Genomic DNA, 22,247 nt, shown 5'->3' on the forward strand with positions numbered 1-22,247 from the left:
GATACCTTTGACAACTTTCACTACCGTCTGTCTTCCCACTTGGCTGAGGGTTATGTGGAGGTGATGAGGAGGATGAATTTCCCAAATATTTATAAGTGCCTGAGTTATTTGCATGTGAACTTAGGGCCAGTATTACACTCAAAAAAAATGTTATTATAATATGGTATTCAACAATCTCACTAGTTATTGGTGTCAGCTGATCCAACTCAATAGTTAGAATAGTTGACAGTGACAAAAATAATTTCAGTGAGAATGAAAAGATCTAATCTAAGTTTCACCCATTATCTATCTGGGATATCTTGAGTTATGAGTGGCTCTTTAGCTTGGTATTCATTCCAAGCAGCTGCATTGGTTGTGGTTTAAATCTCATTTTTTCATAGCTTGCCACCAGAGGACTTCACTTGCCTCCCTTTAGACTGGAGTCAGTTCCTTGATGGCTTGTATAAATGTGCTCTAGTATCTTACTTTCTTATGAATAATGACTATTTTCTTATACAAGACTCATTTTGGACTTTGACTTCTCTACAGGTTCAATACTTTTAGAGTAGAAAAATGCCATCCTTAACTAGTCTGCCATATATATAACTCCAGACTAACCATGACTCTTCACCCCTCTAAAATGGCCTGCACATCATTCAGTTGTACCAACAACTAGAAAGGAAGAACAGAAACTGGATGGACTATCTGGAATTGATTGATTTAAGGCATCTGAAATGTAGCCCTGTCAACCCTGCAAAGTCCTCTATCTATTATCTGGAGCCCAGAAGCAAAAGTGGGAGATGTCTCTCTGACAACAACAGTCTGATATAATGGTATTCACCAAATCCTACTTCACACAAGATCACTGATATCAACAGCTTCACCCTGATCATAACCCTTCCCACCAGATGTGGCACCATAGCACAAGTGGGAGGGAGCTGCCCTAGGAATCATCAATTTTTGATTCTGGATCTAATGAAATCTCATTGCACCAGATCAAACATGGCCAGTACCAGGAAGATCTTTGCCCATGTCTTGTTCATCACCCCACTCTTCACTCCATTATAGTGGATTCATAATGTAAACCCTGTTTCTCTTTCCACAGATGTGGAATTTTTCCAGCCGTTTCTGTGATTGTTAAATTTCCACTCTGTAGTATTTTGCTTTTATTTTAGTGGCTAAGATTGGTTTGATACTTTGCAAGAAAATGACAGCAGTACTAAGGAGTTCTAAGGATTCCACATGCATGGTCCAGATCACTGAATGTATCATTAGTTGATATCCTCCATCCACCAAACCACCAACTTTTCATGCAGATGAATACATCACATTCTCCTATTCAATTCATATCCGTCCCTGATATTCAGGGGACCTATCTAATATTCAGATACACTGGATCCTCATACTCATTTCAATGTCAGATTCGGAGTTCCCAATGCTTCCTTATACCGTATATACCATCCACCTATGACAGGCACAGCACCTGAACACAGTTCTATGCTATTACTGATATTCTATCCTGTCAAATCAAATCTTGTGTCACTTAGAACATTGCAGACTGCAATACGATTGTACCTTATCTTTTCTCAAGTCAGTGTCACATTGCTATTTAGTATGCTGAGCAAGTGGCCTGACTATGGACCTCTTGTTTACCACCCCATACTACTTCCCTTTCACCACACCTGACACTTTCCCATTTCCTGCTTTCAGATACCCAAGAACTGTCAGCTGCTTAGCCAAAGTACAAATAAGGGGAGGTGAGCAAGCAACAAGATTAAGTGGCTCCATCCCTCTATCTGATTATGGCAATCACCAGCTCTGATACTAGCAGTTTTGTACCTAATGAGTTAAGAATAAAGTTGGAATCATTCATGATCAAGGGGTTCCACTGAGTTGCAAGCAGGCCAGAGGGGAAGAACTACCCGTGTGCCAGTTTATTGCAGGGTGAGGTTGCAGATGAATTCTAGTACAGGGTACTAAGATGAGTATCTCAATTGAGCAACATAGTGGAATGCTGATGATGAATATACATAGCAAAATAGTGGGTGCATTAACACACTTGCCAGACAGGAGCAAAGAGTCGTCCAGCTCAAGGAGGAACCATGAAGAGCTTGTGTTCTCTGCATCCTCTACTTCATCTTCAGTCCTGCTGCTGACGCAGAGACACTTCATTGACAAACACCTCTACCTAGCCTAACTATTGTACCCTTTGTGTGCACAGGTCATCAGATCATCTGTCTTTCCTCCGAGGATGCAGCAACAGTCCTTGCAAAATCCACCAGATCTCAACAGCTTCAAGAACACTTTAATATACTTAAAGGGACACAGTAACAGCGTAAGTTATATTTGCAAGTTGGGTATGTGGTCCCTTAAATAATACAAGTTCTAACACCTTCTTACAGCTGAAAGCATTTACATCATTGGGTGACAAGTGAAGACACAGGCTTTGTGGTCGAAGTTAGTAAATAGAGCATCCAGTCAGCGAGTCATAATGATGTCATAACAACACAAACTCAAGTGCCTGGCATACACATGGGACACTAGTAGAAACATCCCCACAGCATGTGGGGATAACAGCAATAACAGATGAAGGTAGAGTGCACCTCACCAGAGGACCTCCAGTTTCAAACGCACCACCTCTAGCAGTACCACAGATCAGAAGTTCACATTCTTCATTTTTTTTTTGTTTCATAAGTTGTATTTATTTTTGATTGTCCTGACCAATGTCAGAAAGACCAAGGGAAATATGAACATTTAACTGCAGATGTTTAGAAGTAGCAAATAAATGAGAATACTGCATGATGACAACTAGCTTGATCAATACTTTGGTTTTACTGCAGTGTATTAATTGTGTATATTAAGACATCACTGATGCCATTTCTGTTAAATCAACAAGTCAGCGTGTATACATACAGGAACTGTTATGAAGTAGGCTTTATAAAGTTAATCTGACTTAGGTCAGATAAGGTATTGAGAAGTTTATCCCTTTCTGCTGAACAGGCAATTCTGAGATACCATGGACTAAGCCCAGTGCTGATAGGTCTCGTAATTACATAGGAAGGTGAAAATAAAAAAAAGCCTCTTTCCAAATCTATAGCCACATTTGAAAGCACAGGCTTTCACTATAAGCCTTGGCGATGGTGTCATGATGGCTGAAAACCCCTTTATATTAGAAATTACTCATGTGAGTACATCTTCTGTCATATTGTGGTGCTATTATAAGCATGGCAAGATAGCACCATACCATTCTACATTCAATATTTCTGTAGACTATGTAAATGCTCAATATTACAAAGTTTATTCAAATTAATCAGTATCAAAATCTCTTACATGGGATCTGAGTTGACAGGATGGAGAATAACTTGTGGAGTTCGGCTTTGTACCTCAGGTGTGACATCTAGGAAGAAGATATTAAGTTTAAGGAAGAGGAAAAATTACCAGCTGACAATTAAAAGAAAGCAATCATAAATTTAACATCAAATAAAGAATACCAACTCTCTGAAGAACCTCAAAGCAAGCACGTGGCACTTATTAAAAGGAGTTACCTTAATCTAGGGGAAATCAAATAAAAACTATGCATTTATTCATGTATCCTAGTCAAATATTTATCAAAGGATCTTGCAGTTATAGCAATGACAGACACACAGTTTAGTTCATTAAAGCATTTCAAGTGTCAATAATTAAAGGGAAAAACATGCCTTAAGAAAAGACTAGCTTGATAATATCCACCAAAAGATGTAAACTTGTGCAGTACATCATGGAAAGAAATATTGATCAACTGAAGATTACTTACCAGGAAAAATGAACTGCTGCTTGTACTTGAAATAGTGAGAAGCTTGCAACAGAGAAAAGGCAGAACTGTAAGCAAGATAATCAAGACCAAGTAAAACACAGGCACGAAGGTATCTTATTTTTATCATAATTAAAACATAGCTTTCTCAACAATCAAATTAATTATGTTACTTCACATCAGGCTATCAATATTATATGCAAAACAATGAATAACAAAATGACAAAATATCAGGTAAAATTTCAGTTCTGTAAGATCTACATTACATGGTTCTACACTAGGATATTAAATGCATTTCCACATTTGGTGCTCAACCTGCTAATGAAATTATATGTTTTCAAATGGTGTTATTGCATTAGATGCAACTTTGTCAGCAGGATTGACAGAGCAACAACAAATTATAGTGCACATGTAGTAATTTTTTGAAATAATTTCTGAAGCTACTTACAATGAAATTGTGAAGTGTAATAAGCTTTTCTGAAAAGGTTACATAGCAATTGTGCAAAGCTTATTTTTCCCATCCATTACTACAATGAGTAAAGCATCACGCAATTGAGAAATGCCAGAAGCTGCTTATTGTAAAAGGAGGTGCCTTGACACTAAGGCTACTGTAATGACAGAGGGCAATAAGAGAGTGATCCTTTTTTTCAAAAAACTACATGTTTTTAAATTTTCTTTCTGAAAACTTTTCTTTGACTAACAACATGGCCATTGATCACATCATGCAAGTTGGCCACAATTCCTGGAAAGTTGTGGTCAGCAGCAACCAGAGCACAAAAGCTTATGTCATCCCCGAACCCCCGGAAAGTCATTTGTTGCATTGTATTCCAGCCAAACCAACACGAGAGTAACAGATGAGATGTCAAACTCAGCCAGTACAGCTATGAAACATATAACATTCTTGGTAGGCTCACCAGCATAGATGTGGAGAGATTGTTGTCTCAGAATAAGACTCGTGAATCTGTGCAATTCTTTAGTGCAGAGAGCTGTAGAGAGTGGGTAGTTAAATAGATTCAAGACTGAGACAGATTTTTAATTAGTGAAGGAATTACAGGTTATGGGGAAAAGGTAAGGAGGTGGAGTTGAGGGTTGTCATGTTTGCCATGATCTCATTGAACAGTAGATCTGCTTCAATGGGCCAGTTGGCCTACTTCTGCTCTTATGCCTTATGGTCTTGTAATTTTAAAAGGAGACTATCAAAACCCATAATTGCTTGAGCTGGTACCAATGGCCACCAAAGACAATACGTTTGGCCAGGACATTAAAATCCACCTCGTTAGGTGAGTAGCTAAGCTGGAAGCCCAGGTCACATGACTGAAACTGGTTTGTTTGAATCACTTTTGATTACACAGTTTTGACTTCTTTCCTGAGTCTGCTGATAGAACTCAGAACATAAAAGCAATTCCAAACTTAGTGTAGCTTGCGTCAAGTCTTGATCTCTCTCAAAATTCTAATTTCTGGAAAGAATTCTACATTTCACCTGCAAAGTGAACCAGTTTCCAGCTTACAAGTACTGCTCGTCACCAGCAACTTGACCACATCTGTTCTTTGCGAGAGGACCTGTTTAATGTAGCGTAATTTAATGCAAGGAGTCATAGGTACCTTTCTCCATTAGAGACAGACATTTGGCTATGTATAGCTTGAGGCGGGGATGGGGTGAGGACGCTGGGCTTCCATGACAAATTTGTGCACACAGCCAAAAAAGAACCTTGTCTGGTCATTAACTTACCAGACTTTCAGTTCATGTGAACTAATTCCATTACCTTTGATTTTAAGTAACTATGCATAACATTTCTTCATTCTATACTAGGTGGGATTGTGTGAATGTGTGTTCCCTTAACTCTAAGGCTATGCCCTCGGATCCTGGTCTCTCCTACCTATGGAAATATCTTCTCAACATCTAGTCTGTTCAGGTCATTCAGATCATTCAGTATTCTGTATGTTTCAATTTGAAACCCCCTCATCCTTCTAAACTCCATTGTGTATAAGAACATAAGAACTAGGAGCAGGCCGACTGGCCCTTCGAGCCTGCTCCGCCATTCAATAAGATCATGGCTAATCTTTTCGTGGACTTAGTTCCACTTACCCATGCTCTCATCACATCTCTTCATTCCTTTGTTATTAAAAGAAAATCTACCTTAGCTTTAAAACATTTACTGAGGATGCCAGTATATTCTTTCTCAAGTAAGGAGACCAAAACTGTGCACAGTATTCCAGGTGTAGCCTCACCAGCAACTTGTATATCAACTGCTTCACTGGGCAAGGAATTCCATAAATTAACAACCCTCCGGGAGAAGGAGTTCCTTCTCAATTCAGTCCTAAATCTGCTCTGTCTAATCTTGAGGCAAACATCCTCTCTACTTCTATCTTATCTATTCCCTTCATAATTTTGTAAGTTTCTAAAAGATACCCCCTCAAACCTCTGAATTCCGGTGAATCTAATCCCAATCTACTCAGTGTCTCCTCATAGGCCAACCCCCTCAACTCCAGAATCAACCTAGTGAACCTCCTCTGCGCCCTCTCCAGTGCCAGTATATCCTTTCTCAAGTAATAAGACCAAATCTGTACACAGTACTCCAGGTGTGGTTTCAACAGCACCTTATACAGCTGCAATATAATTCCTCTGCTTTTAAATTCAATCCCTTTAGCAATGAAGGACAAAATTCCATTTGCCTTCCTAATTACTTGTACCTGCAGACCAACCTTCTGTGATTCATGCTCAAGGACACCCAGATCCCTCTGCAAATGAGCATGCTGCAACTTTTTACCATTCAAGTAATAATCCTTTTTTAGATTAGATTAGATTAGATTACTTACAGTGTGGGAACAGGCCCTTCGGCCCAACAAGTCCACACCACACCGCCGAAGCGCAAGCCACCCATACCCCTACATTTACCCCTTACCTAACACTATAGGTAATTTAACATGGCCAATTCACCTGACCTGCACATCTTTGGACTGTGGGAGGAAACTGGAGCATCCGGAGGAAACCCACGCAGGCACAGGGAGAATGTGCAAACTCCACACAGGCCTGAGGCGGGAATTGAACCCAGATCTCTGGCGCTGTGAGGCAGCAGTGCTAACCACTGTGCCACCTTATTATTACTCCTACTGAAATGGATGACTCCACATTTATTTACATTGTATTCTATCTGCCAGACCTTTGTCCACTCACTCAATGTATCTATCTTCCTCTGCAAAGTTTCACAATCCTCTGCACACTTTGCTCTGCCACTCATCTTAGTATCATCTGCAAACTTTGACACTCTACACGTGGTTCCCAATTGCAAATCATCTATATGAACTGCAAATGATTGCAATCCCAACACCAATCCCTGAGGCACACCATGAGTCACTGATTGCCAGCCAGAATAGAACTCATTTACCCCCACTCTTTGCTTCCTCTTAGTCAGCCAATCCACTACCCATGCTAATACTTTATCCCTAATGCCATGCATCCTTATCTTATGCAGCAGCCTCTTGTGTAGCACCTTGTTGAAGGCATTTTGGAAATCTAGTTACACACATCCACTGGGCCCCCATTGTCCACCTCGCTCATAATATCTTCATAGAATTTCAAAAGATCTGTCAAGCATGACCTGCCCTTCATGAATCCATGCTGCGCCTGCCCAATGGGACAATTTCTATCGAGATGCCTTGCTATTTATAAACTCTGGTATAAACAAAGAGTCCTCAAATGTTCCCCAGATGTTAAGCTTTTCATTCCTGGCACCATTCTCGTGAACCTCCTCTGAACACACTCCAGGGCCAGTACATCCTTCCTAAGATATGCGGTTCAATCCTGTGCACAATACTCCAAATGTGGTCTGACCACAGCCTTAGAGAACCTTAGAAGTACACCTTGTTTTTATATTCAAGTCCTCTCAAAATAAATGCCATCATTGTATTTGCCTTCTTAACTACTGACTCAACTTGCAAGGTTACCTTGAGAGAATCCTGCACTAGAACTCCCAAGTTTCTTTGTATTTCAGACTTGTGAATTTTCTCCCCATTTAGAAAATAGTCCATGCTTCTTTTCTTCCTATCAAAGTTCATGACCTCACGTTATACTCCATCTGCCACTTCTTTGCCCACTTTCCTATCCTATCCAAATCATTCTGCAGCCTCCCCGCCTCCTCAATGCTACCTTTCCCTCTACCTATCTTTATATCAATGTGTAAACCTAGCCAGAATGCCCTTAGTTCCTTCATCTAGATTGTTAATGTATAAAGTGAAAAGTTGTGGTCCCAACACTGAGCCTTGCGGAACACCACGTCACCGGCTGCCATCCTGAGAAGGACCCTTCTAACCCCACTCTCTGCTTTCTGCCAGACAATCAGACTCCTATACATGCTTGCACCTTGCCCCTGACACCATAGGCTCTTATCTTACTCAGTAGCGTCCTTTGCGGCACCTTCTCAAAGGCCTTAATGAAGCCCAGGTAGATAACATCCATTGGCAAAATAGATAAAGATATTTAAAATGTGACAATACTCAGAAGTAGAAAAGTAGCAAGGGAGACAAATAGTGTTGTTCATTAGCTATGTGCTGCAGCTGAGACACTGTTCTGAAAGGCTCGCCACTTAAAGGCAAGTACACACTTGAGTTAATGGCTGCTGGAAAATCTTCAGGAATACTGAAGATGAAGAAAAATGACATAATAGAAAAATGCCACAGAAGAAGGACCCAAGAAAGTGGAAGGGGATCTCCATGTCTTTATCCTTGGATCTGCTTGAAAAGATAGCGCTCTGAATCACAGCCTGTGGTATTGGTAGGAGGATGGTGGTAACTGTTAATGGTTCTTTTTAAGTCACTCTCACCCTCACTCTGCAATCTGACATCAAGCGAAAACTGCAGGCATTGTGACCTTGCTTCCCTCTTCACTCCAACCCTTCCCCTTGTGCTTTTTTTGCAATCAGACATTCAAAACTACTATCTGTACAGCACACCTAGGAAGATAAAGGGCAATCACCAAAGATCCTTTAACAGTACCTTCCAAATCCATGACCACTTCCACGTGGAATGACAAGCACACCAGATACAATGGAACACCACCACCTACAAGCTCCCCCCCCAATCCACTCACCATCCTGACTTGAAAATATATTGCCATTCCTTTAATGTCACTAGGTCAAAATCCTGTAATTCTCTCCCTAATGGCATTGTGGGGCAATCTACAGCAGCAGGTCAAGGCAACAGCTTACCACCACCACCTTCTCAAGGTCTACTAGAGATGGGCAATAAATGCTGGCCAGCCAGCAATGCTCACATCCAACATATGAATAAAAACAATCTTTGACAATAATGAGAAAGCATCAACACTAGTTCTTACAATCTCAAGCTACTAGCTCAGAGACTCACTTGCAATAGGCTTGTGTAGTGTTGGGATGAGGATAGGCAAGTCACTGGGCATAACTGGATTTCAGCCAGGAAAAGAAGAAAAGGTGGCAGATGTGCCAGTTTCTTGGAGGGCAACGTCATAGACAAATTCCATTCCAGGGGGCTGAGATGAGGATTTTGATTGCTGACACAAAGAAGATCACTGATAATTATCGGATTACAAAGGTCTCCTGTCACTGTCAAGGAATACGGGATAGTCTGACTTCAACACGGTAGAGGCTATCATGCAGAGTTCTGAGAGTGGTGGCTAGCTCCACTATCGCACCGGTGAACAAATCCCTAATGTCACATTTGGCATCGATATCTCTGGTGTGAACGTATTTTTCAGGGTGAGGACCAGTTCAGTCAGTCAAAGGAGGGTGTCAGTGGAAGGGTACTGGTTGGTACGGCAGGAAACGATATCTCTGCTTCCACTGCAGCACAGTGCACTCCTCCTGACCTGCAGGCTCAGACTGATCCTCTTACGGTGGATGCCAATCTTAGTCCCCAAAGGGGATTGCAGACTCTTAAGGTAGTCTAGCACTCTCTGCCCCAGTAGACCACCAGGATGACAGAGATGCTGCCCTTTGCGACTTGCAGTGGTAACATGGTGACTGAATCTACCATCATGTTTCCACCACAGTAGTTGCAAGTGTCCTTTATGTTGCCTCTCAGTCAGCCAGCTCAAACTGTTATTCTCACATTTCTGAGGATATGTGCTCCAAAGCAAAGCCTTTAAGTTCTGGAGCTGCCTGAAAGTATTAAACAAGGTTCTCTGCCAGTGAAATGCAGCACCGTCCACCAGCCATGCCTTGGTCTCTGGAGTAGCACAACTTCGGAATATCAGCTCATAGAATTGCACCCACAAGACACACACCAAGGGACTGCAGAAAAGTGAATAGTTGAATGCTGTTTACATACTTTCATCTGTGATTATATTAAAATATTTTCAAGCTTTTTGTTGGTATTCTTTACAGATTAATCTTGCAAGAAGGCCTTGAGATGGAGCATCTGAAATAGATGAAACAGTGGGCATGGTTGGTCTAAGATGAGGGGGAGAATTTTGTTTCAATCGAAGGACAGCCTGAAAGTATGCTCTCTTTTGCTGCTTCCAGTTGCATGGGGTTCATGTCGCCTTACTCCTGCCTCCTCCTCTTTCTCTGTAGTGACTGTAATGAAGTCAGCCAGCTGGACCTCATAGAATAGGAGTTCCTTGACTGGACCAGGTTAACAGCCCCAATCAGGCAGCCCTGGCTGATAGATAAAAAAAGAGAGTGTCAGAAATACTGCACTCTGATAACTGGCACTGACTGAGGCAGTACTAAAGTCAAGAACTGCTCATGTGTAAATAAAGGGCGACTTGGTGATGGAATTTCAGCCTCTATGGGGTTATTTCATCTCCTCCTCTGATGTAGCTGCTGGGTTGCAGCAGTTAAATGGCGAAGGGAGACCTTGACGTTCACAACTCATTGGGAGAAGTGATCTATGATTGCTAGTTTGGTGTGTTGGAGCCATATCAGACATCACCTCTGGCTCATTTGAATGATATAGCTCCCAGTAGTGGGTAGCATGCTAAACCACACTCCTCCTCTTCCCTCATAAAAGAACTCCCATTGTCCCATTGAAGCATTCCTCCCCTCCCCTTATGTGTCTACCTTTCTGAAAAGACAGTTGTCCCAACTCTGTGAAACAGATACCTCTTGCCCCAGAAGTGGTTCTCATGCTCCAAGATAATGAAGCACTCTCTTTCTAGTTACGTATGAACCTGTTGCCTCACTATTCTTCTACTCACTAGTGTGTGGTGCTAGGAATGTTTCAGAGATTACAACCTTTTGACATCCTGCATTTTAACTTCCACCTCAGCTTCTGAAATTATAACAGCTGGACCTCAACTCTTTTCCTTCCTCTGGTATTGCTTCCTATACAGACCATGATTTCTAGCTGTTCCAACTCTGCAAAACATTATTGCTTAGTTTTCTATTGTGACACTGAAGTTTCTAATGATTCACTAAGTTTGGAAATGCTGCAGTCATAAAAGTTTTGTGCACTCTCCTGTTGAGTAGTGCAGAATCATGTCAGCTAAAAAGAAATCAATCACAGCATAAATCCATTGCTTTCAACTGAAACAGATTGTACTTAGTACTAAGCCCCGAATGTAGCAGCATATAGCCTTTCAGAACTTCTTTACCTACCACTACAATCTACTGTAACAAATGACCACATTAATGAAGTTAAGACAAAGATCATTATGATGTAAGGTGTGTGATTCGTGCACATAGAGTCATAGAGATGTACAGCACGGAAACAGACTCTTCGGTCCAGCTTGTCCATGCCGACCAGATATCCCAACCCAATCCAATCCCACTTCCCAGCACCCTGCCCATATTCCTCCAAATCCTTCCTATTCATATATCCATCCAGATGCCTTTCAAATGTTGTAATTGTACTAGCCTCCACCACTTCCTCTGACAGCTCATTCCAGACACGTACCACCCTCTGAGTGAAAAAGTTAGCCCCTTAGGTCTCTTTTATATCTTTCCCCTCTCACCCTAAACCTGTGACCTCTAGTTCTGGACTCCCCCACCCCAGGGAAAATACTTTATCCATTTATCATATCCATGCCCCTCATGATTTTATAAACCTCTATAAGGTCACCCCTCAGCCTCTGATGCTCCAGTGAAAACAGCCCTAGCCTGTTCAACCTCTGCCTATAGCTCAAATCCTTCAACCCTGGCAACATCCTTGTAAATCTTTTCTGAACCCTTTCAAGTTTCACAACATTTTTCTGATAGGAAGGAGACCAGAATATTCCAACAGCGGCCTAACCAGTGTTCTATGCAGCCACAACATGACTTCCCAACTCCTGTACTCAATACTCTGATCAATAAAGGAAAGCATACCAAACACCTTCTTCACTGTCTTATCTACCTGCGATTCCACTTTCAAGAAGCTATGAACCTGCACTCCAAGGTCTCTTTGTTCAGCAACACTCCCTAATATCTTACCATTAAGTGTATAAGTCCTGTTAAGATTTGCTTTCCCAAAATGTCTTAATATCATTTACTTCAGATTTTGAATTTGATCTGTTGTTTTGGTTTGAGTCTGAAGTGGTTTAACAATTAGCTTGTAAGCTTTTCTGTAGACATGATGATTTCTTGTAAAAGACCCATTGGGAAAGGGAGTTCCTAGTGTGTAGAAGAATTTTGTTTTCTTTGGGAGAATTTACCAGTCAACAAACTAAAGAATCGTGCTTTAAGCTTTCAGTTTAGAAGTTGAGATTTTTTTTTCCTTTTGATTAAGGTCAATACCAATAACTGGAAAAAAAAAGCTTTTGAGTTTCAGTTTGATACAAACAGTTGTTCTTGAGAAAGGGAGATTCAGGGGTTTTAATTTAGAACTATTATAAATAGGTTGCTCTGTAGAAGCAGTTTAGCTTGAAAGTTCCATACCAGAAATGTTTAGTTATAAGCTTGAAGTTATTTAAAGCTGCAAAAATATAAGCTATCAGGTTCGCAAGACGGAAAACTGAAGCCACAATTAGATTAAGTCCTATAGATGTGAAAGAGATGGGAATTCTACCTGGTGTGAATACTATAAAATCTACAGCTTTGGGATTAATTGTATTTTAGCTTTAAGATTTGTGTTATTTTTGTCAAGGGCTGTGTTTATTCCATTGTAATTTTCATTTCTTTGTGTAATAAATTTATTTTATTGATAAAACCAAATCTGCAGCAAAATGTGTTTGTATTTCAGTTCAAGTCCATCTTGTTAAAGTTAGAAGAAATAAAATATGATCTATCAATCCAGACTTTAGTTTTGGACTTGTCTTGTCCAGTAATAACATCAGTAAAGTTGGGATCATAACACCTTGTAATTCTTCAGTCACCAACAATTATCAGGCAAGTGCAACAAGTCCGTTCCATGTCGAATCAAGCCTGTAGTTTTAGACTTAAGTACAAACTACTCAAATTCACATCACTTTTAAGAATGATTTCCTTTTTTAGTTGAAATTTCATTCTAATGTATTTTGTACCACCTAACATAAATCTTTCATGAATCTGAACAGTTTTAGATGATACAAAAACAGAAATTGCTGGATAGCAGAACATGAGGAAGGGTCACTCGACCCAAAATATTAACTCTGATTTCTCTCCACAGATGCTGCCACACCTGATGAGCATTTCCAGCAATTTCTGTTTTTGTTTCTGATTTACAGTACCGGCAATACTTTTGGTTTTTATTCGGTTTTAGATGATAATGTTCTGAAGTTTTTTTTGTATTATGAAGTATTCCATGAAATATGAATTGAATGTGATTAAGTTTCCTACATTTCATATCAATGACAACCGGAAGTGGCAGATTCAAACCACTACAAATGCCGGAGAAAAGCGCTTCACAGGAGGCTCCCAATCACTGAGGATGTCACCTAGACAGGGGATGAAACGTTTGCAACACAAATTCCCAGCTCGGCGAACAGAACCACAACAATGTAGGAATGGAAATGGAATAGATACAGAAAGTATTTTTAATCAAAATCCCCATTCCCTGTGAGTAACACAACTTTGAATAACTGAAAATTGCATCAGACAGTATAACTAGACATTTACTTTACATTGCTGCATATCCAGTTTCTTAATAAATTAAAAACATGCAACTCACTGTGATGATTAATTCAGTAATGGGGGAGGTATGATCATTTTCGTAGGTAGAATTGGCTACAAGCACAATTTTTAAAAATGATCATAAAAACCTGAATTGTGTTTAAAATTGACTCTGTTTTTCATGCTGGTTCCACTTCTCTTTATTTCTGAATTACATTGACAAAACAAAACAACCTAGTGAAAATTCTAGGCCATCAAGTTATTAGGTTGAAAAGGATATGGAAGTTTATGCCATTCTCCCGACAGTCAATTTCCAAGAGAATCAAATGCATTGCTATTGTGGCTCAGTTAAGCACAGCACTTTCTGACATGCTAGAGAACTTATCATTCCAATCCTGCCAGAAAAAAAGAATTTGATAATTCAGAGTTTTAATTTTTTTTATTCATTTACAGAATGTGGGCATCATTGACTAGGCCAATATTTATTGCCCATCCCTAAGTACCCAGAGGATAGTTAAGAGTCAACAACATCATGTAGGTCTGAAGTCAAACAGATTAGAACAGCAGATTTCCTTCCCTAAAAGAAATTATTGTCAGGAGAAACCTACCTGCTTCAATCAATTCATAGTCACCATTCAACTCTTAATTCCAGATTTTTACTGAACTCAAATTCCACCATCAGCTACAGCAGGATTCGAATCTGGGACACCAGAACATTACCTGGCTCTTTCAATTAATAGTCTTATTATGAAACCATTAGACCATAGCAGCACTTAGGGTTTATCATTCATTAAATGCCCATTTTAAAACCCTTGTGAAGAGCATAAATTCATAAAAATCTGCCTAATTATGTAATCACAGAGCAACAAAATAACATGTGAAATTTAATCAATGAATTTTTATTCTTTCTGCGAATATTCTTACCTTGACATTCTTCAGACCATTACATTTCTCACTTTCTCTAAATTCTATGTTCTCACAGTGATATTAGGACTGAGTAAGATTTAATAATACTTCATCAAGGATACATTTCTCTCCTTATTCTTAATGTGTAAAACCTATTTGACTGACACTGTATTTCCCATTATGCTTGTTATGATGAACAGTTTATAATGTACAAGGTTATCACAGTTTTCAAATTCATGGCATATAAAACTTTCATCCTTCATGTTAAACAATAATTCAAAATATGGGATCAGGAACCCTTCGCGACACAACAGAAAACTGCGTGGTAAAATATTTACTTTTATGTAAATATAGACTAGATACTGTTGTTAGAAATGGAATTACCTTGTGGTGGGCTTGTGTGGCTGTGGCCCTCAAGCAAGTCACTGCTTGTGATTGCCCTCAACCGAATGTTAGTGAGTATACCTAATTTAGAAGAAAAGCACAATTCTAAAACCCATTTAAGATGGATATCGATTGTACTTAAAAATTGACTGCCCTTTCTCAAAGGATTAAATTGTAAATTATTATCACTTCAAGATTTTGTTGTTCAAAGAATTTGCTGTCAAACCTGCCGGCTTTTGTATAATCTCTTATGTTATGGATGCCCTGTTCCCTGTTACCATAGAAACACTTTGTGTCCCAGCTAATCATCGGCATTCATTTTGCAGTTATAGTAACAGCAGCTTTCCAAGGATTACTAAGAGAACCTATAATGGTTACCAACTGCTAAATGCACAAAACATTAAAGTGCAATTTTGAAGAGAACTGGATCTTGCCTTTTTTTTCAAAATTGACACTTAGAAGAAAAGTTGGTAAATTTGTAGATATTATCCCAATTGATGGCTATCAAAACTAACAACACTTAATTGAACAGAGGAAATTGAAAAGAAAATGGCCAGATTTAAATTGGTGGTTTTTGATTTATTTTAAAAATCATGATCTCTTTGAAAAGAACTATTTTCTTTATCACATTGATTGGAGCTTCAGTTGAACTTTAACTCATCCACTGAGGTAACTGTAAAGTCCAACCTACATACCAATCCAGTGACCAGGTGCTTCAAGAGCTTAACAGCATGACTTTGTGGCTATTATGTACACAGTTCAAAATCATCAATCACTGAAATGCATGGTGCCAAAGGAAATGGATCAGAGGCTAATGGTTGAAAGTAATGAGTGCTAAAACAAGGCAAGCATGGTTTATTTCAACCAGTATCTTGCATAGTCAAGCAGCATGCTTACTTGTTGTCTTGAGAGGATTAATCACATGACTCAACAGCTGTCTTCAGGAGAAGGGCAAACATTTTTGTTTTCAGAATTTTGTTCAGTTTTTTTCCTTTCCTGTGTCCAAAATACTTGTTAAATTTTAGTACCATTTTGAGAGTTTTACAGCTTAAATGTATTAAGTACAAAGCAAAAAAAAATTATATTTCGCTGGCGCTTGTGTTCGATATATTCCTCCTGAGGTTAATTTTGCATGGGATTCTTCTGACTGCCAACTGGTGAAAGATTCATGGAAACTGCAGACAAATCACATGGATGCAGTTTAAATTGTTTATCCAGATTCCATGACTCCTTTGCTATGGTTATGGTGGATATTTGGGAGAAATGATAAATCCTTTAATCCACTACATAGCCTATTACATTAAATTTTCTCAGTGCACATGACCCTGAAAATTGACAAAAATGTGAATATTACCCTATCATTAATTGTGTGTGATATGACTTTGATTACAAGTTGAGAGTGGGTGCTGGAAAAGCACAGCAGGTCAGACAGCATCCCAGGAGCAGGAGAATCAACATTTTGGGCAAGAGCGCTTCATCAGGAATGATTCCTGATGAGGGTCTCTTGCCAAAAACATTGATTCTCCTGCTCCTGGGATGCTCCCTGACCTACTGTGCTTTTTCAGCACCCACTCTTGACTCTGTTCTCCAGCATCTGCAGTCCTCACTTTCTACAACTTAGATTTTCTTTTGACTTACTTGTAATCAAAGACTTCCTAACCTGTCCTTGCGCTTTTGTGTCCTCTGGTCACTTCTTTCCATTGTTCCACCATTTCTCCTCAGCGTAACTGGTGAGGTGACTGCACATTCTTATGCCACGAAGGCTTAAAGAGCGGGCTTCGTTCTTATCCTTGGAGAGCAGCCGCTACTGAATTTGTTTCTGTGGCTTGTGCCTGCTCACTCTGGTTTTGCTGCATCTTGAATGATCTGAGCACTGGCTGGACCCTTGGCATGTGCTGTTGTCCTGTGATGTAACAGTAATGACTGCTGAATCTGTGGTGGGGCTTCCATTCCAGGGTGAAGAATCCAATACCAGGGTTCCAATCCCATATGCCATACTCAGCCTGTAAATGGCTAGAGAGTGGGTTTGCCATCCAATTAAGGATGGTAGGCATGCTCCTAAACTAGTGGGCCAATGTGAGGTTAATCCGGCCCTCACCTTTTCAGCCATGAGGCTATCTTGATGCAGAGGCTAAGTTTTGGCCTGAAGTACCAAACCCCTACTACATTGCTGCCAACTGACTATGATAATGTAAAACAAAGAACTGCTGAAGATCTGAAACAAAAGCAGAAAGTACTGAAGAAACTCAGTAATTGTGGCAGCATCTGTGGAGAGAAAGCAGAGTTAACAATTTTGAGTCATGTGACCCTTCTTCAGATCCTTCTTCTTCTGCAGGGTCACTGAACAAAAAATATTAACTCTGCTTTCTCTTAACTGATATTGCCAGACCTGCTGAGTTTCTCCAGCACTTTCTGTTTTATTGGCTATTTATCACTGTGGGTAATGGATAACCATTTTGACCATGACCAGGCCTCTCTAAAAAGTGACTCAATGTTGGAATCATCACGGAATGATGCACCACAAAAGCCAGTGACATGAGATTGCAGGAACCTGCATTCTTTCTCAACTCCATGGCCATTTGAAATCCAACTATTTATATAAATTCATCAGGCTGTTGTTTAAAGCCCTGAGAGATTATTGTCTGTACCTTGATCCCAGAAAGGTGGAACAAACACTGTAAAGACATACAATACCTTCAGTCCCTTCGGTCCAACTTTCCATGCCAACCAGGTATTCTAAACTGAACTAGTCCAATTTGCCTGCATTTGGATCATATCCCTCTAAACCTTTCCTATTCAAATACCTGTCCAAATGTCTTTTAAATGTTGAATTGTACCCACCTCTACCACTTCCTCTGGCAGTTCATTCCATACACGGACCACCTTCTGTGTGAAAAAGATCCCCCTCCGGTCCCTATTAAATCTTTCCCCTCTCATCTTAAATCTACGCACACCAGTTTTAGATGCCCCCTACCCTTGGAAAAAGACCTTTGCTATTCACCTTATCTATGCCTCTTCTGATTTTATAAACCTCTATAAGATCACCTTTCAGCTTCTATGTGCCAGGGAAAAAAGCCCGAGCCTATCCAGTCCCTCCATATGACTCTAACTCTCCAGTCCCAGGAACATAACTGTAAATTTTTTCTGTACCCTTTTTAGTTTAACAATATTCTTCCTATAGATGGACAACCAGAATTGTATGCAGTATTCTAAAAGTGGCATCATTAATGTCTTGTACAGATGCAACATAAACTCCCAACTCCTATTCTCAATGCTCTGACCAATTTATGCAAGCGTGCCTAAGAGATAGACTGGCCAATGTGCTAGCCTGTTTGCTGTTACGGACCACTGACATTTCTTCTGTGGTTCAGAGAACTACATACAAACATATGAATCAAGAACAGCAGTAGGCAATTCAGCCTTTCACGCCAGCTGTACCATTGAATTAGATCTTGCTGATCTGATTGTAACCTCAAATTTACATTCCTACCTATTCCTGATAACCTTTCAACTCCTTCCTTAAGAAGAAGAAGAAGAATTTATCTGTCTATCTAGCTGTCTGTCTATCTAACTATCTATCTCTGCCTTAAAAATATTCAAGGACTCTGCTTTACCAGCTTCAGGAAGAAAATTCCAAAGAATTAAAATACTTTGAGGGAAAACATATCACCTATCACTGATTTAAATGGAGTTTCCTGATCTTTAAAGTGTGACATTTAATTCTAGATTTTCCCATACGAGAAAAGATCTTCTCCACATCTACCCTGTCAATATAATTCAGAATTTTATGTTTCATTCAAGCAGCAGTCTGTCACTACCACTTCTCTCTACATCACAACTTTTATCATGTATTCTCCAATGTACCATCATAAGACGTCTCTACAGCACAGATAAAGGCCGTTCAGTACATCAACTCGGCGCTGATCAAAAATAAGGACCTAACTATTGTAATCCCATTTCCAGCACTTGACCAATAGCCTTGTATGTTTTGGCATGTCACCTCAGAAGTCTCTGCTGCATTACATCTGGTTTTAGAATGTTTTAATTAAAACATTATTCTATTGTTTCCTCGCTCGCTCAAATACTGTGTTAATCACTTCTGGTTCTGTCAATTGCTAACACGCTTTAACATTGTCACAAAACCTCACATGAGCTATCACTTGCCAGTTACCATAACCTGGCAAAATATTCACTGTCTATTGCTGCAAGTGCTAACCATGTTAGGCTTCTCAAAAGGTGTTGAGCCTGAATTAACTTCATCCAATACAATTCTCTCACATTATATAGGATCTGGTCTAAGACAACAATGTTGTCTTTTCAGATGAGCTGACCCAAGCATATTATGGGAGGTTTAGTGATCTGGAGGTTTGTTAGCCAATGTGCAACCAGCTGGCCACAATACCCTGTGGATTGTTGTGACTTGCTTAGTTATAAGTACAGGAATGGACAGGATTGTAAGAAGCTTTTGAGATACATCTGGGATCTACAAAAATTTGGAAAACTACTTCTAATTACCCAGCACATCACATCATTTGACAATGTAAGGTATGGGACACTGCCAATAGCTATCAATTTGCATACTTTGATATCTTCATGAATTTAAGACAGACCATGCAGTTTATTCCCTAAAGTGTAAAAATGTGTGCCTAGAATTTAATTAATGTTTCTAGTCCAGTGACCTTTCTTCAGTTTCTGAAGAAGGGTCACTGGACCCAAAACATTAAATCTGCTTTGTCTCTACAGTTGCTGTTAGACATGCTGAGTTTTCCCAGCAATTTCTGTTTTTGTTACTGATTTCCAGATTCCACAGTTCTTCGGTGTTTTTTGTCATTGGAAGAGATGAAAGTGAGAAGCCTTCATGAACTGCTGCAGTCCATCTGCTGTGGGTTGACCCACAATGCCATTAGGGAAGGAGTTCCAGGATTTTGATCCAGAAACTGTGAAGGAATGGTGATATTTTCCAAGTAAGAATGGTGAGTGGCTTGGAGGGGAACTTATCGTGACAGTGTTTCCATGTGTCTGCTAGGCTTGCCCTTCTAGATGGAAGTGATTGTGGGTTTGGAAGGTGTTGTCTAAGGTGAATTTTTTCAGTGCAACTTGTAGATAGTACACACTGCTGCTATTGAGTGATGGAGGATGTGGATGTTTGTGGATGTGATGCCAATTAAGCAGGCTGCTTTATCCTGGATGGTATCAAGCTTTCTAAGTGTTTTTGGAGCTGCATTCATCCAGGAAAGTGGGGATTATTCCATTACACTACTGACTTGTTCCGTGTAGCTAATGGACAGGATTTGGTGTGAGGAGGTGAGTTAATCACCACAGCACTTCTAGACTCTGACCTGCTTTTGTAACCACTGTGTTTATGTAGTAAGTCCAGTGTAGTTTCTCGTCAATGGTAACCCATACAATGTTAACAGTGGGTGAGTTAGTAATGCTAACTTTCTTACTGGAGATGATCACTACCTGGCATTTGTGTGGCATGACTATTACTTGTCAATTACCATCCCAAATCTGGAAATTGTCCAGATCTTGTTGCATTTGAATATGGATAGCTTCAATATCTGAGGAGTCATGAATGGTCCCGAACGTTATGCAATCATTGCTGAAAATCCCCACTTCTGACCTTATGATGGAGGGAAGATCATTGATGAAGCAGCTTGAGGTGTTTGGGAAGAGTTCACTACCATGAGGTAGTACAGTGGTTCAGTGGTTAGCACTGCTGCCTCACAGTGCCAGGGACCTAGGTTCAATTCCTACCCGGACCACCGTCTGTGTGGAGTTTGCACATTCTACCTGTGTCTGCGTGGGTTTCCTCCAGGTGCTCCGGTTTCCTCCCACGGTTCAGAAATGTGCAGATCAGGTGAATTGGCCATGTTAAATTGCCCATATTGTAAGGTCCATTAGTCAGGGGTAAACGTAGGGTAATAAATTAAGGGAATGGGTCTGGGTGGGTTACTCTGAAGAGGGTCGTGTGGACTTGTTGGGCCGAATGACCTGTTTCCACACTGTAGGGAATCCAGCTGGTAAGGGGCAGGTATGCACCAAACACAGACTGTTTGGTCCAATTAGTCCATGCTGACCATGTCCCCAAACCAAACTAGTCCCATGTTACTGCGACTGGCCCATATCCCTCCAAACCTTTGCTATTCATGTATTTAGCAAAATGTCTTTTAAATGTTGTAACTGTATCTGCATCCACCACTTCCTCTGGCAGTTCATTCCACACATGAATCACTTTTGTGTGGAAAGGTTGCCCCTCTTTAAATGTGTGAAAAAAAAAGAAGAAAGATAAGCTGACATTCCTAATGGAATCTCCTTACCTGAATTGGATGAAACGTTCAACTCACAATGTTAATCAGTTGTACACCTCTATCATTTTCGGTTTTTAGATTTAAATAAAACATATCAAGGCTGATTTTGAATGCATGGAGTGTCAATGGGAAACCTTGCCCCACCAGGAAACCAGTGGGGGAGGAAATGGGGAAAAACAGTATTCTCGATTCTCCATCTTCCAATAGTTCCCTGGCAGTACAGTGTTATCAGAAATAGAAAAACCATTGCTTTTAACACATATCAATTGAACTGAAGTGTTATACCTGGCAAATTGAATTGCTTCTGTTGCCGAGTGCACTGTGGTGATGGGTGAAGGGGTGAAGGAGGTGTCGCGTTGGGAGGTAGTGGTGGCGCTGGAGAGCTCGGCGTTGACGACGTTGTTGATGAAGGATTACTGCTGGAATCCGGCTGGTAAGGGACAGGTATATGATCCTGCAGGTAAAGAGAAAAAGAGCTTGCTTTGATACAAGGTTGCATGCGATGGTACCACAGGTCCCTACCAGATTGGAGAAAACCAGATAGTTGCCCCATCACTCACAACTGCACACTGGACTGTTGAAAGAGGTGGGGATTGGCTTTACAGACATCATTTCTATTAACTACCTGTAAATCATTTATTCTGCTGAAATATTAATCCTGCGCTATTTGGAGACTACCACAGTTCCTCTGATCAGTTCAGAGATTGGATTGCACATGATCTTAAAGGCAGGGGTCACTGATAATTCTAGTGAGGCGCCTATCCAGCATCTATCTGCCTGTAATTTGACCACATGGGATTGGGTCAGGCAGCCCACCCACCGTGAAACAACTGAAACTTCTAAATGATTCAAATGTAGTTTTGATAATTCATTTTCAATGATTTTTGGTGAATTTGT

General features: G+C 40.2%; 1 protein-coding gene across 1 annotated transcript in view; it reads right to left on the minus strand.

Annotated features, from left to right (window-relative positions):
• The window catches only part of ksr2 (kinase suppressor of ras 2), a 403,663-nt gene that overhangs the window by 112,092 nt on the left and 269,324 nt on the right, over positions 1-22,247 (minus strand). The window contains exons 11-14 of the mRNA XM_072587303.1: positions 21,636-21,804; positions 15,040-15,120; positions 3,773-3,814; positions 3,310-3,376 (exon numbers count right to left, since the gene is read on the minus strand). Of these exons, the coding sequence (XP_072443404.1) occupies positions 3,310-3,376; positions 3,773-3,814; positions 15,040-15,120; positions 21,636-21,804 (359 nt within the window). The remainder of the gene's footprint in view (positions 1-3,309; positions 3,377-3,772; positions 3,815-15,039; positions 15,121-21,635; positions 21,805-22,247) is intronic.

This window comes from Chiloscyllium punctatum, chromosome 17, assembly GCF_047496795.1.
Source record: "Chiloscyllium punctatum isolate Juve2018m chromosome 17, sChiPun1.3, whole genome shotgun sequence".
Taxonomy (NCBI): domain Eukaryota; kingdom Metazoa; phylum Chordata; class Chondrichthyes; order Orectolobiformes; family Hemiscylliidae; genus Chiloscyllium; species Chiloscyllium punctatum.